This window comes from Schistocerca gregaria, chromosome 3 (assembly GCF_023897955.1).
Source record: "Schistocerca gregaria isolate iqSchGreg1 chromosome 3, iqSchGreg1.2, whole genome shotgun sequence".
In the NCBI taxonomy this organism is placed as follows: Eukaryota; Metazoa; Arthropoda; class Insecta; order Orthoptera; family Acrididae; genus Schistocerca; species Schistocerca gregaria.
In genome coordinates, this window is record NC_064922.1 from 478,245,193 (window position 1) to 478,258,522 (window position 13,330).

The 13,330-nt window shown below is 42.4% G+C and overlaps 1 protein-coding gene across 1 annotated transcript in view; it reads left to right on the top strand.

The window, feature by feature from the left end:
• The window catches only part of LOC126355434 (dipeptidase 1-like), a 612,970-nt gene that overhangs the window by 368,823 nt on the left and 230,817 nt on the right, over nucleotides 1–13,330 (top strand). Inside the window, exon 5 of the mRNA XM_050005743.1 lies at nucleotides 9,088–9,244. Coding sequence (XP_049861700.1) covers nucleotides 9,088–9,244 — 157 coding nt within the window. The remainder of the gene's footprint in view (nucleotides 1–9,087; nucleotides 9,245–13,330) is intronic.

A 13,330-nucleotide genomic window follows, 5' to 3' on the forward strand; every position in this document is an offset into this window, starting at 1 on the left:
GGTGGCTCAGTTGGTAGAGCACTTGCCCGAGTTCGAGTCTCGGTCGGGCACACAGTAGGTTTAAGTAGTTCTAAGTTCTAGGGGACTGATGACCATAACTGCTAAGTCCCATAGTGCTCAGAGCCATTTCAACCATTTGAACCCCCATAATTATTAAGTTTACGTACCCCCTTAAGTGCTGCACATCTCGTTCAATATCCTAATATACTTTCTCTGTCTCTTCATCTATAGCTTGCGATGTAGGTACGTATACCTGAACTACTGTTATCGATGTTGGCTCGCTGTCGAGTCTGATGAAAAAATGGCTCTGAGCACTATGGGACTTAACCGCTGAGGTCATCAGTCCCCTAGAACTTAGAACTACTTAAACCTAACTAACCTAAGGACATCACACACATCCATGCCAAAGGAAGGATTCGAACCTGCGACCGGAGCGGCTGCGGGATTCCAGACTGTAGCGCCTAGAACCGCTCGGCCACTCCCGCCGGCCTGGCTATTATGGTGAGAACAGCCCTACTGTTCACAGTAACTCATTCTCTGCCCTACCTTCTTATTTATAATGAATCCTACTCCCTTATACCATTCTCTGCAGCTGTTGACATTACCCTATACTTGATCACCAGAAAACCTTGTCTCCTTTCCACTTCACTTCACTATGGCCCACTATATCTAGGTTAGCCTTAGCATTTTCATTTCCAGATTTTATGATTTCCCTACCACGTTGAAAGTTGTGAAATTCCACACCCGACTCGAAGAACTCCGTCCTTTCATTGGTTATTCAACATTTGTCTCGTGATAAAGGCCACATAGGCAGTCCCCTCCCGGAGATTCGAATGAGGGACTGTTCCGCAGTATTTTGCCAGTGAGAGATAATTATGACACTTTTTTCAACTACAGGCCATATGTCCTGTGGATACATCGTCTTCCGCATCATCATAGCATTGAACATCGCTTATTCCGCATTTAGGACAGTTTCCCACCCCAAAGTCGCGAGAGTGCGCTGAACCTCTATTTGCACCCCCCCCCCCCCCCCCCCCGCCACCGCCCTCTTTTGGAAGGCCGTTGCCTCAGTGAGGGTGACTTCATACGCCGGAAGTCTTCGGTCGTCATTCATTTAAAATTTAAGCATCGAGTGAGTTCAGACTTAGAATGAGCACGTGTTGGTTTCTAATCAAAGATGCTATCCTTTTCTTTTAGTCGATGTAATTGAATAAAATGATAACCAAGTCTATTGATTACATTCAGCAAAATAAATACGTTCATTGCCTTGGGCGAGGTTTGAGTCTTTTATATTGAAAATCGTATCTACCCCTCCTTGCTACCACTACATTAAACCTACCATAAAAAAGAGATGAACTATCGCTCGTCAGGCGCTGCCCATAACCATTCCCAAAATTCTCCCAAGGCGATAGGTTCCGAGGGAAACTATCATCTAGGCCATTGGCGAATTTCGCTTACATACTTTCGTTACCGAGTCTCGCGACCGAAACGTCGTCCTGCGGTGTCATGTAGTGCTAGGCGTAGTCTTAATATTTTCTCTCACCACTGTATCCTATCTAGTGCTACTAACTATATATTTGGTTAAATAAGTTCAGAATTTAAACAGGGTGTCCTGAGTGGTGACAGATGGTGATCATAGCCATGATTCAGAATTAGAAACTGTAGCACGCTGAATTAACACTTCTTTATTTTATAATAACACTGAAATATGCGATGTGCTATGGCCATAAACAAAATGGAGAGTGTGACGTAGAAATGCCTGAATATTACGACCTGACGATCTTTTATAATATTGGGATAAAACTTGTAGAGAAGCACATTTAAATGTACTGGATGCAAGTTCCATTCGGTCTGCATACTGGTTCGTTTGCGTATCGCACAATTAAATCTAATCCTGTCTCCGAACCTATACCATATTCCAAATAGGAAGCAAACAAAGTTAAATAGTAACCCAACCTGTCTCACGCTCAGCTCAAGCTAAAGCAAGAAAACGAGAGAAAATTTCCAATTAGCCCCAGCATAGAATCAATAAAAGTAGCTTGTAATTGTATTTTGAAGTGGAAGAAGACAATGGATATGCTCTTAGTATACAACTGTTTTTAGGTTAGATGGCATCGGGCAAGTACAGAAAGGGCAACAGCCACAAAGGGTGCGGGGCAAAGTCAGGACATGCGGGGACCAAGAAGCAATCGCTATTGCAATTGTAAACGCCCCCCCCCCCCCCCCCCATGAACCATGGACCTTGCCGTTGGTGGGGAGGCTTGCGTGCCTCAGCGATACAGACAGCCGTACCGTAGGTACAGCCACAACGGAGGGGTATCTGTTGAGAGGCCGACAAACGTGTGGTTCCTGAAGAGGGGCAGCAGCCTTTTCAGTAGTTGCAAGGGCAACAGTTATGATGATTGACTGATCTGGCCTTGTAACAAGAACCAAAACGGCCTTGCTGTGTTGGTACTGCGAACGGCTGAAAGCAATGGGAAACTACGGCCGTCATTTTTTCCGAGGGCATGCAGCTTTACTGTATGATTAAATGATGATGGCGTCCTCTTGGGTAAAATATTACGGAGGTACAATACTCCCCCGTTCGGATATCCGGGCGGGGACTACTCAAGAGGATGTCGTTATCAGGAGAAAGAAAACTGTCGTTCTACGGATCGGAGCGTGGAAAGTCAGTTCCCTCAATCGGGCAGGTAGTTTAGAAAATTTAAAAAAGGAAATGGATAGGTTAAAGTTAGATATAGTGGAAATTAGTGAAGTTCGGTGGCAGGATGAACAAGACTTTTGGTCAGGCGAATACAGGGTTATAAACACAAAATCAAATAGGGGTAATGCGGGAGTAGGTTTAATAATGAATAGGAAAATAGGAATGCGGGTAAGCTACTACAAAAAGCATAGTGAACGCATTATTGTCGCCAAGATAGATACGAAGCCCACACCTACTACAGTAGTACAAGTTTATATGCCAACTAGCTCTGCAGATGACGAAGAAATTGAAGAAATGTATGATGAAATAAAAGAAATTAATCAGGTAGTGATGGGAGACGAAAATTTAATAGTCATGGGTGACTGGAATTCGAGTGTAGGAAAAGGGAGAGAAGGAAATGTAGTAAATGAATATGGATTGGGGCCATGAAGTGAAAGAGGAAGCCGCCTGATAGAATTTTGCACAGAGCACAACTTAAACATAGCTAACACTTGGTTTAAGAATCATGAAAGAAGGTTGTATACATGGAAGAACCCTGGAGATAATAAAAAATATCAGACAGATTATATAATGATAAGACAGAGATTTAGGAACCAGGTTTTAAATTGTAAGACATTTCCAGGGGCAGATGTGGACTCTGACCACAATCTATTGGTTATGACCTGTAGATTAAAACTTAAGAAACTGCAAAAAGGTATAAATTTAAGGAGATGGGACCTGGTTAAACTCAAAGAACAAGGGGTTGTACAAAGTTTCAGGGAGAGCATAAGAGAAAATTGACAGGTATGGGGGAAAGAAATACAGTAGAAGAAGAATGGATAGCTTTGAGGGATTAAGTAGTGAAGGGAGCAGAGGATCAAGTAAGCAAAAAGACGAGGGCTAGTGGAAATTCTTGGGTAACATAAGAAATATTGAATTTAATTGATGAAAGGAGAAAATATAAAAATGCAGTAAATGAAGCAGGCAAAACGGAATACAAATGTCTCAAAAATGAGATCTACAGGAAATGCAAAATGCCTAAGCAGGGATGGCTAGAGGACAAATGTAGGAATGTAGAGGCTTACCTCATTAGGGGTAAGATAGTTACTGCCTACAGGAAAATTAAAGAGACCTTTGGAGAAAAGAGAACCACTTGTATTAACATCAAGAGCTCAGATGGAAACCCAGATCTAAGCAAAGAAGGGAAAGCAGAAAGGTGGAAGGAGAATATAGAGGGTTTATACAAGGGCGATGTGCTTGAGGACAATATTATGGAAATGGAAGAGGATGTAGATGAAGATGAAATGGGAGATACGATACTGCGTGAAGAGTTTGACAGAGCACTGAAAGACCTGAGTCGAAACAAGGCTCCCGGAGTAGACAACATTCCATTGGAACTACTGACGGCCTTGGGAGAGCCAGTCCTCACAAAACTCTACCATCTGCTGAGCAAGACGTATGAGACAGGCGAAATATCCTCAGACTTCGAGAAGAATAGAATAATTCGAATCTCAAAGAAAGCAGGTGTTGATAGATGTGAAAATTACCGAACTATCACTTAAATAAGTCACAGCTGCAAAATACTAACGCGAATTCTATACAGACGAATGGAAAAACTGGTATAAGCCAAATCTCAGCGAGGATCAGTTTGGATTCCGCAGAAATTTCGGAAGACGTGAGGCAATACTGACCCTACGACTTATCTTAGAAAATAGATTAAGGAAAGGTAAACCCTACATTTCTATCATTTGTACACTTAGAGAAAGCTTTTGACAATGTTAACTGGAATACTCTCTTTCAAATTCTAAAGGAGGCACGGGTAAAATACAGGGAGCGAAAGGCTATTTACAATTTGTACAGAAATCAGATGGCAGTTATAAGAGTCGAGGGGCATGAAAGGGAAGCAGTGGTTGGGAAGGGTGTGAGACAGGGTTGTAGCCTATCCCCAATGTTATTCAATCTGTATATTGAGCAAGCAGTAAAGGAAACAAAAGAAAAATTCGGAGTAGGTACTAAAATTCATGGAGAAGAAGTAAAAACTTTGAGGTTCGCCGATGACATTGTAATTCTGTCAGAGACAGCAAAGGACCTAGAAGAGCAGTTGAACGGAATGGACAGTGTCTTGAAAGGAGGATATAAGATGAACATCAACAAAAGCAAAACGAGGATAATGGAATGTAATCGAATTAAGTCGGGTGATGCTGAGGGAATTAGATTAGGAAATGAGACACTTAAAGTAGTAAAGGAGTTTTGCTATTTGGGGAGCAAAGTAACTGATGATGGTCGAAGTAGAGAGGATATAAAATGTAGACTGGCAATGGCAAGGAAAGCGTTTCTGAAGAAGAGAAATTTGTTAACATCGAGTATTGATTTAAGTGTGAGGAAGTCATTTCTGAAAGTATTTGTATGGAGTGTAGCCATGTATGGAAGTGAAACATGGACGGTAAATAGTTTGGACAAGAAGAGAAGAAGAGCTTTCGAAATGTGGTGCTACAGAAGAATGCTGAAGATTAGATGGACAGACCACATAACTGATGAGGAAGTTTTGAATAGGATTGGGGAGATGATAAGTGTGTGGCACAACTTGACCAGAAGAAGGGATCGGTTGGTAGGACATGTTCTGAGGCATCAAGGGATCACAAATTTAGTATTGGAGGGCAGCGTGGAGGATAAAATCGTAGAGGGAGACCAAGAGATGAATACAGTAAGCAGATTCACAAGGATGTAGTTTGCAGTAGGTACTAGGAGATGAAGAAGCTTGCACAGGATAGAGTAGCATGGAGAACTGCATGAAGTCAGTCTCAGGACTGAAGACCACAACAACAACAATTGTAAATGGTCGAAGCTGCATTGGTAAAGTACCGGAACTTCAAGCCCTCATGGAAAGCACCGAAGCTGAAATCGTTATAGACACAGAAAGCTGGCTGAAGCCAGAGATAAATTCTGCCGAAATTTTTACAAAGGCACAGACGTTGTTTAGAAAGGGTAGATTGCATGCAACCGGTGGTGGCGTGTTTGTCGCTGTTAGTAGTAGTTCATCCTGTAGTGAAGTAGAAGTGGATAGTTGCTGTGAATTATTATGGGTGGAGGTTACACTCAATAACAGAGCTAGGTTAATAATTGGCTCCTTTTTCCGATCTCCCGACTCAGCAGCATTAGTGGCAGAACAACTGAGAGAAAATTTGGAATACATTTCACATAAATTTTCTCAGCATGTTATAATCTTAGGTGGAGGTTTCAGTTTACCAGATATAGACTTAGACACTCAGATGTGTAGGACGGGTGGTAGGGACAGAGCATCGAGTGACATTATACTGAGTGCACTATTCGAAAATTACCTCGAGAAGTTAAACAGAGAGCCGACTCGTGGTGATAACATCTTGGACCCACTGATAACAAACTGCCGTTGCAGCATCCCTGATTATAAAAGTTAATAGGAATATAAAAAAGCGAGGAAGGTTTATCTGTTTAGCAAGAGTAATAGAAGGCAGATTTCAGACTACGTAACAGATCAAAACGAAAATTTCTGTTCCGACACTGACGACGTTGAATGTTTATGGAAAAAGTTCAGAGCAATCGTGAAATGCGTTTTAGACAGGTACGTGCCGAGTAAAACTGTGAGGGACAGGAAATACCCACCGTGGTTCAACAACTAAGTTAGGAAACTACTGCGAAAATAAAGAGAGCTTCACTCCAAGTTTAAACGCAGCCAAAACCTCTCAGACAAACAGAAGCTAAACGATGTCACAGTTAGCGTAAGGAGGGCTATCCGTGAAGCGTTCAGTGAATTCTTAAGTAAAATTCTACGTACCGACTTGACAGAAAATCCTAGGAAGTTCTGGTCTTACGTTAAATCAGTAAGTGGCTCGAAACGGATGATGATGGCATTGAAACAGAGGATGACACACGTAAAGCTGAAATACTAAACACATTATTCCAAAGCCGTTTCACAGCGGAAGACCGCTATGCAGTTCCTTCTCTAAATACTCGCACAAACGAAAAAATGGCTGACATCAAAATAAGTGTCCAAGTAATAGAAAAGCAACTGGAATTACTCAACAAAGGAAAGTCCACTGGACCTGATTGGATACCAATTCGTTTCTACACAGAGTACGCGAAAGAACTTGCCCTCCTACTAACAGCCGTGTACCGCAAGTCTCTAGAGGAACGGAAGGTTTCAAATGATTGTAAAAGAGCACAATTAGTCCCAGTCTTCAAGAAGGGTCCTCGAGCAGATGCGCAAAACTATAGACCTATATCTCTGACTTCGATCTGTTGTAGAATTTTAGAACATGTTTTTTGCTCCAGTATCATGTCGTTTTTGGAAACCCAGAATCTACTCTGTTGGAATCAACATGGATTCCGGAAACAGCGATCGTGTGAGACCCCACTCGCTTTATTTGTTCATGAGACCCAGAAAATATTAGATACAGGCTCCCAGGTAGATGCTATTTTCCTTGACTTCCGGAAGGCTTTCGATACAGTTCCGCACTGTTGCCTGATAAACAAAGTAAGAGCCTACGGAATATCAGACCAGGTGAGTGGCTGGATTGAAGAGTTTTTCGCAAACGGAACACGGCATGTTGTTATCAATGGAGAGACGTCTACAGACGTTAAAGTAACCTCTGGCGTGCCACAAGGGAGTGTTATGGGACCATTTCTTTTCACAATATATATAAATGACCTAGTAGATAGTGTCGGAAGTTCAATGCGTCTTTTCGCGGATGATGCTGTAGTATACAGAGAAGTTGCTGCATTAGAAAATTGTAGTGAAATGCAGGAACATCTGCAGCGGATAGGCACTTGATGCAGGGTGTGGCAACTGAACCTTAACATAGACAATTGTAATGTATTTCGAATACATGGAAAGAAGGATCCTTTATTGTATGATTATATGATAGCGGAACAAACACTGGTAGCAGTTACTTTTGTAAAATATCTGAGAGTATGCGTGCGGAACGATTTGAAGTGGAATGATTATATAAAATTAATTGTTGGTAAGGCTGGTACCAGGTTGAGATTCATTTGGAGAGTCCTTAGAAAATGTTGTCCATCAACAAAGGAGGTGGCTTACAAACCACTCGTTCGACCTATACTTGAGTATTGCTCATCAGTGTGGGATCCGTACCAGATCGGGTTGACGGAGGAGATAGAGAAGATCCAAAGAAGAGCGGTGCGTTTCGTCACAGGGTTATTTGGTAACTGTGATGGCGTTACGGAGATGTTTAGCAAACTCAAGTGGCAGACTCTGCAAGAGATGCGCTCTGCATCGCAGTGTAGCTTGCTCGCAGGTTTCGAGAGAGTGCGTTTCTGGATGAGGTATCGAATATATTGCTTCCCCGTACTTATGCCTCCCGAGGAGATCACGAATTTAAAATTAGAGAGATTAGAGCGAGCACGGAGGCTTTGAGACAGTCGTTCTTCCTGCGAACCATACGCGACTGGAACAGAAAAGGGAGGTAATGAGAGTGGCACGTGAAGTGCCCTCCACCACACACCTTTGGGTGGCTTGAGGAGTATAAATGTAGATGTAGATGTAGAAGCAGGTGTTTATACAGCATGGATGTAGATCGGCAACAGTCTGACATAACTCTCTGTTAGTATACGTTAACCACCCAGTACATACATGTCTTCTCGCCACACAACCCTAGAAAAGAGCCCCAAACACTTGTGGACTGAAAACTGTGACATCGCATGAGGATCCGAATAAAATTATCCATTGTCCAAATCACGCATCGGTTGAGTCACTTAGAGACATGACAACTGCTACAGTCGTTTACGAGTGATATAAACGTGTTGACGTCTTCTGAAACGTGAATGTTGAATCACAGCGACATTTTTCAATAACTTTTAATAAGCGATAAGTCTTTTATTTATATACATCTCTAGTTGCGAGTGTACAGATGCTCTGCACGTCAGCGCATTCTGTGCAAATAACGCTGCAAAACGCATAGCCTTCTGTTTGTGCCTTTTAATGTCTCTTGATTGAATTAAGACATGCATTTAGAATTTTTCGTTGAGCCACTGGCGTTCTTTTCCACGTACAACTCATACGTCGTATTGTAGCAGAGTGTACTCTCCGATACAGTCCGCAACAATTGGTTCAGAAGATTCTTCAGTCTTTCTCGAACTAGACAAAGTGATGAACGTTTGCGTGATCTGTGGAATCGTCACATGTCAAATCCTGATGTTCTTTATTCTTCGTGGGAATCACATGTTTTCTTCATTTTGTTAATATGGGTTTAGGTCTGTAGCAGTAATAATGGGTTGGGGCTCATTGTTTTTGTTCAACATACTGTACACGGTATATTCTTGACTTATCCTGTACCACTTTTCATTGAATTTATTGTCTACAATAATTACAGCTACATTATAGATGAACGATGTTCCCGTCCTTGTTGCAGCCACAACGACCTCCCGTGGAACGTGCGCAAGTTCGCGCGGGGGCAGCTGGTCGGCTTCAACCTGACGGCCGACCTCCGCCACGTGGAGCCGTGGTCCCGCAGCGCCTGGTCGCACACCGACCTGCCGCGTATGCGCGCAGGCATGCTCGGTGCACAGGTCAGTAGGCGCCTGCTGCCACTCACTGCTAATTGCCTCGCCGGCTCTGCTGACCTCCTCTGTTATTTATCCGCACCGTCGACGTCGATCGCACAGGTAACTCATCTGTGCAGTTTTTGCAGCAGCCTACAATACGCGAATAAAGTCGAGCAGCTGTGTTTCTTTGTAAATGCAGTAAATGCAGTGACGTAGTCGCAGCAGCTGCCCTTCGTAAAATACTGATTCCGAAACGTATCATTCCAAAATTAATCGAAACATCAAATTTAACTAAATTTCTTCGGTAATAACAGAGTGTTTGTTTCATTATATACCACATTTACTTCAGTATCCGTCAAACGTCTTTATAATCACCTACTTTACGTTGGTCATAATCCTTCCTTCTTATTAGTCTGAACAAAAAGTTTTTTTTTTATCCATATGTCAGCACCTGCCTATCTCCTTATTTGTAATCAAACTCTGTTCACTTAGAATAAACGTGAACTGTTTGAACAGTAGTGCCAACAGAAAAGAAAGCTGGTGATCCCGGCGAGATCCGATGATGAGTTCGTACAAAGAAAATACTTACATTTCCGCCGCATGTATTTGTCTCTAACTGCGAATTGTATCATACGCTGACTATTGGGATTCCCCATGCCCCTTAGAGACATGAAGACTGCCTACGTAGTATAAGGCTAAACACTACGTCTTCGTCGAAGAGTCGCTGTTTATGAAGCAGATGCAAGCTCATATGAAGGGATTAAGACCACAATTAAGAAAGGCACAAAGTTGTCAAAGAGTAAGAACATCCGTCTAAGGGTAGCCAGCGCGGTAGCTCAGGGTGTTCGGTCAGAGGTTTAGCTGCCCTCTGTAACAAAAACACAATGAGTTAATGGATCAACTATGAACTTGAACAAGCGTCATTGGACGGCCGCCTCGAACAAATAAAACGAGCAATAATGAACAAAATGAGATTTAAGAAAGGGGGAATAGCATCTCTGATTAGAAATCAAAACGACCTCGGTCCGGGATTCGAATCTCGCCACTGCTTAAATTTTGACTGATAATCAGCCTCAGCGGCATAAGAAGTCACCCTCATTCTGCCAACGCCCTCGTCAAAGAGGGCGGACGAGTGGACAGAGGTTCAGGGCACTCTCTTGACCAAGGAGTGGGAAACTACACGTAAAGACATGAAAAAGTGTCATGATGATATCTCCATTGACAAAAGACTCCGGAATAGTCACCCTTTGGGATCTCTGTGAGGGGTCTGACAAGGGGGAGATGACCACGAGAAAAAGTCTGAATACTCAACAAAAGGATAACGTTCTGCGAGTCGGGGCGTCGAATTCAGAAGCGTGAATATGGTTGAGAACTAGAAAATCTTAAAATAGAAATTCAAAGGTTCAATACGTATGTAGTAGGGGCCAGTGGTGTGAAAGGGAAAGGAACCAAGGATCTCTGGTCAGATGAGTATAGGATATTGTCAACGGCAGCAGAAAATGGTATAATGGAAGTAGGATTCGTTATGAGTAGAAAGGTAGGGAAGAGGGTGTGTTACTGTGAACAGTTCAGTGATAGGGTTGTTCTTTAAGGAATCGGCAGCAAACCAACACCGGCAACGATAGTTCAGAAGTATATGCCGACGTCGCAAACTGAAGAGGTAGAGAAAGTATATGAGGATATTGGAAGGGTAATACAGTATGTACAGGTAGATGAAAATCTAATAGTCATGGGAGACTGGAATGTAGTTGTAGCGGAAGGAGTAGAAAAAAGGTTACAAGAAGATATGGGCTTGGGACAAAGATTCAGAGAGGAGAAACACTAAATGAGTTGTGTAATAAATTTCAGCTAGTGTTAGGGGATACTCAGCTCTGGAGAAGGTCAGGTGATACGGGAAGATTTCAGTTAAATTACATCATGGTCAGACAGAGATTGCGAAATCAGATACTGGATTGTAAGACGTACCCAGGAACAGACGTAGACTCAAATCACAATATAGTAGTGATGAAGAGTAAGCTGTAAGAGATTAGCCAGGAAGACTCAATAAGGAAATAAGTAGGATACTGAAGTACTAAGGAATGACGAGATACACATGAAGTTCTCTAAGGCTATAGATATAGCAATAAGTGGGCAGTACAGTTGAAGAGGTATGGAAAACTCTAAAATGGGCAATCATGGAAGTTGGAAAGAAATGCATGGATACAAAGTAGGTAACTGCAAAGAAACCATTGCAAACAGAACAAATACTTCTGTTTGTCGATGAAAGGAGGAAGTACAAAAATGTTCCAGCAAACTCAGGAATGCAGAAATACAAGTGGCTGAGGAATGAAATAAATAGGAAGTGCATGGAAGCTGAGACGAATTGGTTGCAGCAAAAATGTGAAGAAATCAAAAAAGAAATGATGTTCAGAAGGACAGACTCTGCATACAGGAAAGTCAAAACATCGTTCGGTGGCCTTAAAATCCGTGGTGGTAACATAAGGAGCGCAACGGAAATTCCACTGTTAAATACACAGGGGAGAGCGGGTAGGTGGAAATAATATATTGAAAGCCAATATGAGGGAGAAGATTTGTCTGGTGTGATAGAAGAAGAAACAGGAGTCGTTTTAGAGGAGGTAGGGGATCCAATATTAGAATCAGAATTTAAACGAGATTTGGAGGACTTGAGATCAAATAAGGCAGAAGGGAGGGACATATCATCAGAATTTCTAAAATCATTGGGGGGAGGTGCAAACAAAACGACTACTCACAGTGGTGTGTAAAATGTATGAGTCGGGCGACGTACCTTCTGACATTCGGAAAAATATCATACACACAACTCCGAAGAGTGCGAGAGCTGACAATTGCCAGAATTATGGCACCCTCAGCTTAACAGCTCATGCATTCAAGTTACTGACAAGAATAATGTACAGATGAATCGAAAAGAAACTCGAGGACGTGCTAAATGACGATCAGTCTGGCTTTAGGAAAGATAAAGGTACGATACAGGCAATTCTGATTTTGCTGTTGATAATGGAAGTATGACTAAAGAAAAATCAAGATTTGGAAAAAGCGTTCGACATTGTAAAATGGTGCAAGAGGTTCGAAATTCTGAGAAAAACAGGCGTAAGCTGTAGCGAGAGATGGGTGACATACAATATGTACACGAGTCTAGCGGGAGTAATAAGAATGGGCGACGAAGAACGAGGTGCTCGGATTAACAAGTGTGTAAGACAGGGCTGTAATACTTGCACCCAGCGCCCTTAATTATTTGCTAAATGTGTTTCCCTATCTGTCTTGTTGTACAGTCCCCGTGTCCTTCTACGAGAATATGTCCTATCGTATGGTCCATTCTTCTTGTCAGTCACCCACATATCTCTTTGCTCGACTAGTCTGTGGAGTCTCACCTTGCTTGCCGCGCGAGGTAGCCGCGCTGTCTCGGGCGTCCTGTCCGTTTCACGCGCATGCCCCGTCAGAGGTTCGAGTCCTCCCTCGGGCATGGGTGTGTGTTTGTAGTCCTTAGCGTAAGTTAAATTAGATTAAGTAGTTCGTAGGCTTAGGGACCGATGACCTCAGCAATTGGTCCCATAAGATCTTACCACAAATTTCCAAATTTCCGCGCCTAGTTTCGTATCTTTTCTGCCCACCTAATTTTAACGTCCTTTTACAACACTGCATCCCTGTTTCCTTACAGTTGACGCCTAACTTGCATACAGTATTGTGCTCCAGTATTTGGTATTAGTAGAATTCTTTTGGCCATAAATGCCCTCCTCTCCTGTACTTATCTGATTTTCATGTGCTCCTTGCTTCTTTCGTCGTTTGTTGCGTGGCTTCCAGGTTGGCACATTTCCTTAAACTACGTTGTGGACCAAAATTTCGACTTTTTTTGTCACTAGTCTCACTTCTGTTCCTCTACGTTCCTTTTGTCTATAGCTGGTTTACTCTATATCAACATTCTTTTGTTAGTAGACTGTCATTCCATTCCTCCTTCCTTTCACAGATGATAGAAATGTTCTTAGAGAAACTTTTGATTAAAAACCTTTCATACCGAATTTTAGTTCCATCCTTGATCCTATGTTTCATTCCCATCATTACTTCTGAAATGTAGGGATTGAACAGTAGGGAATAAAT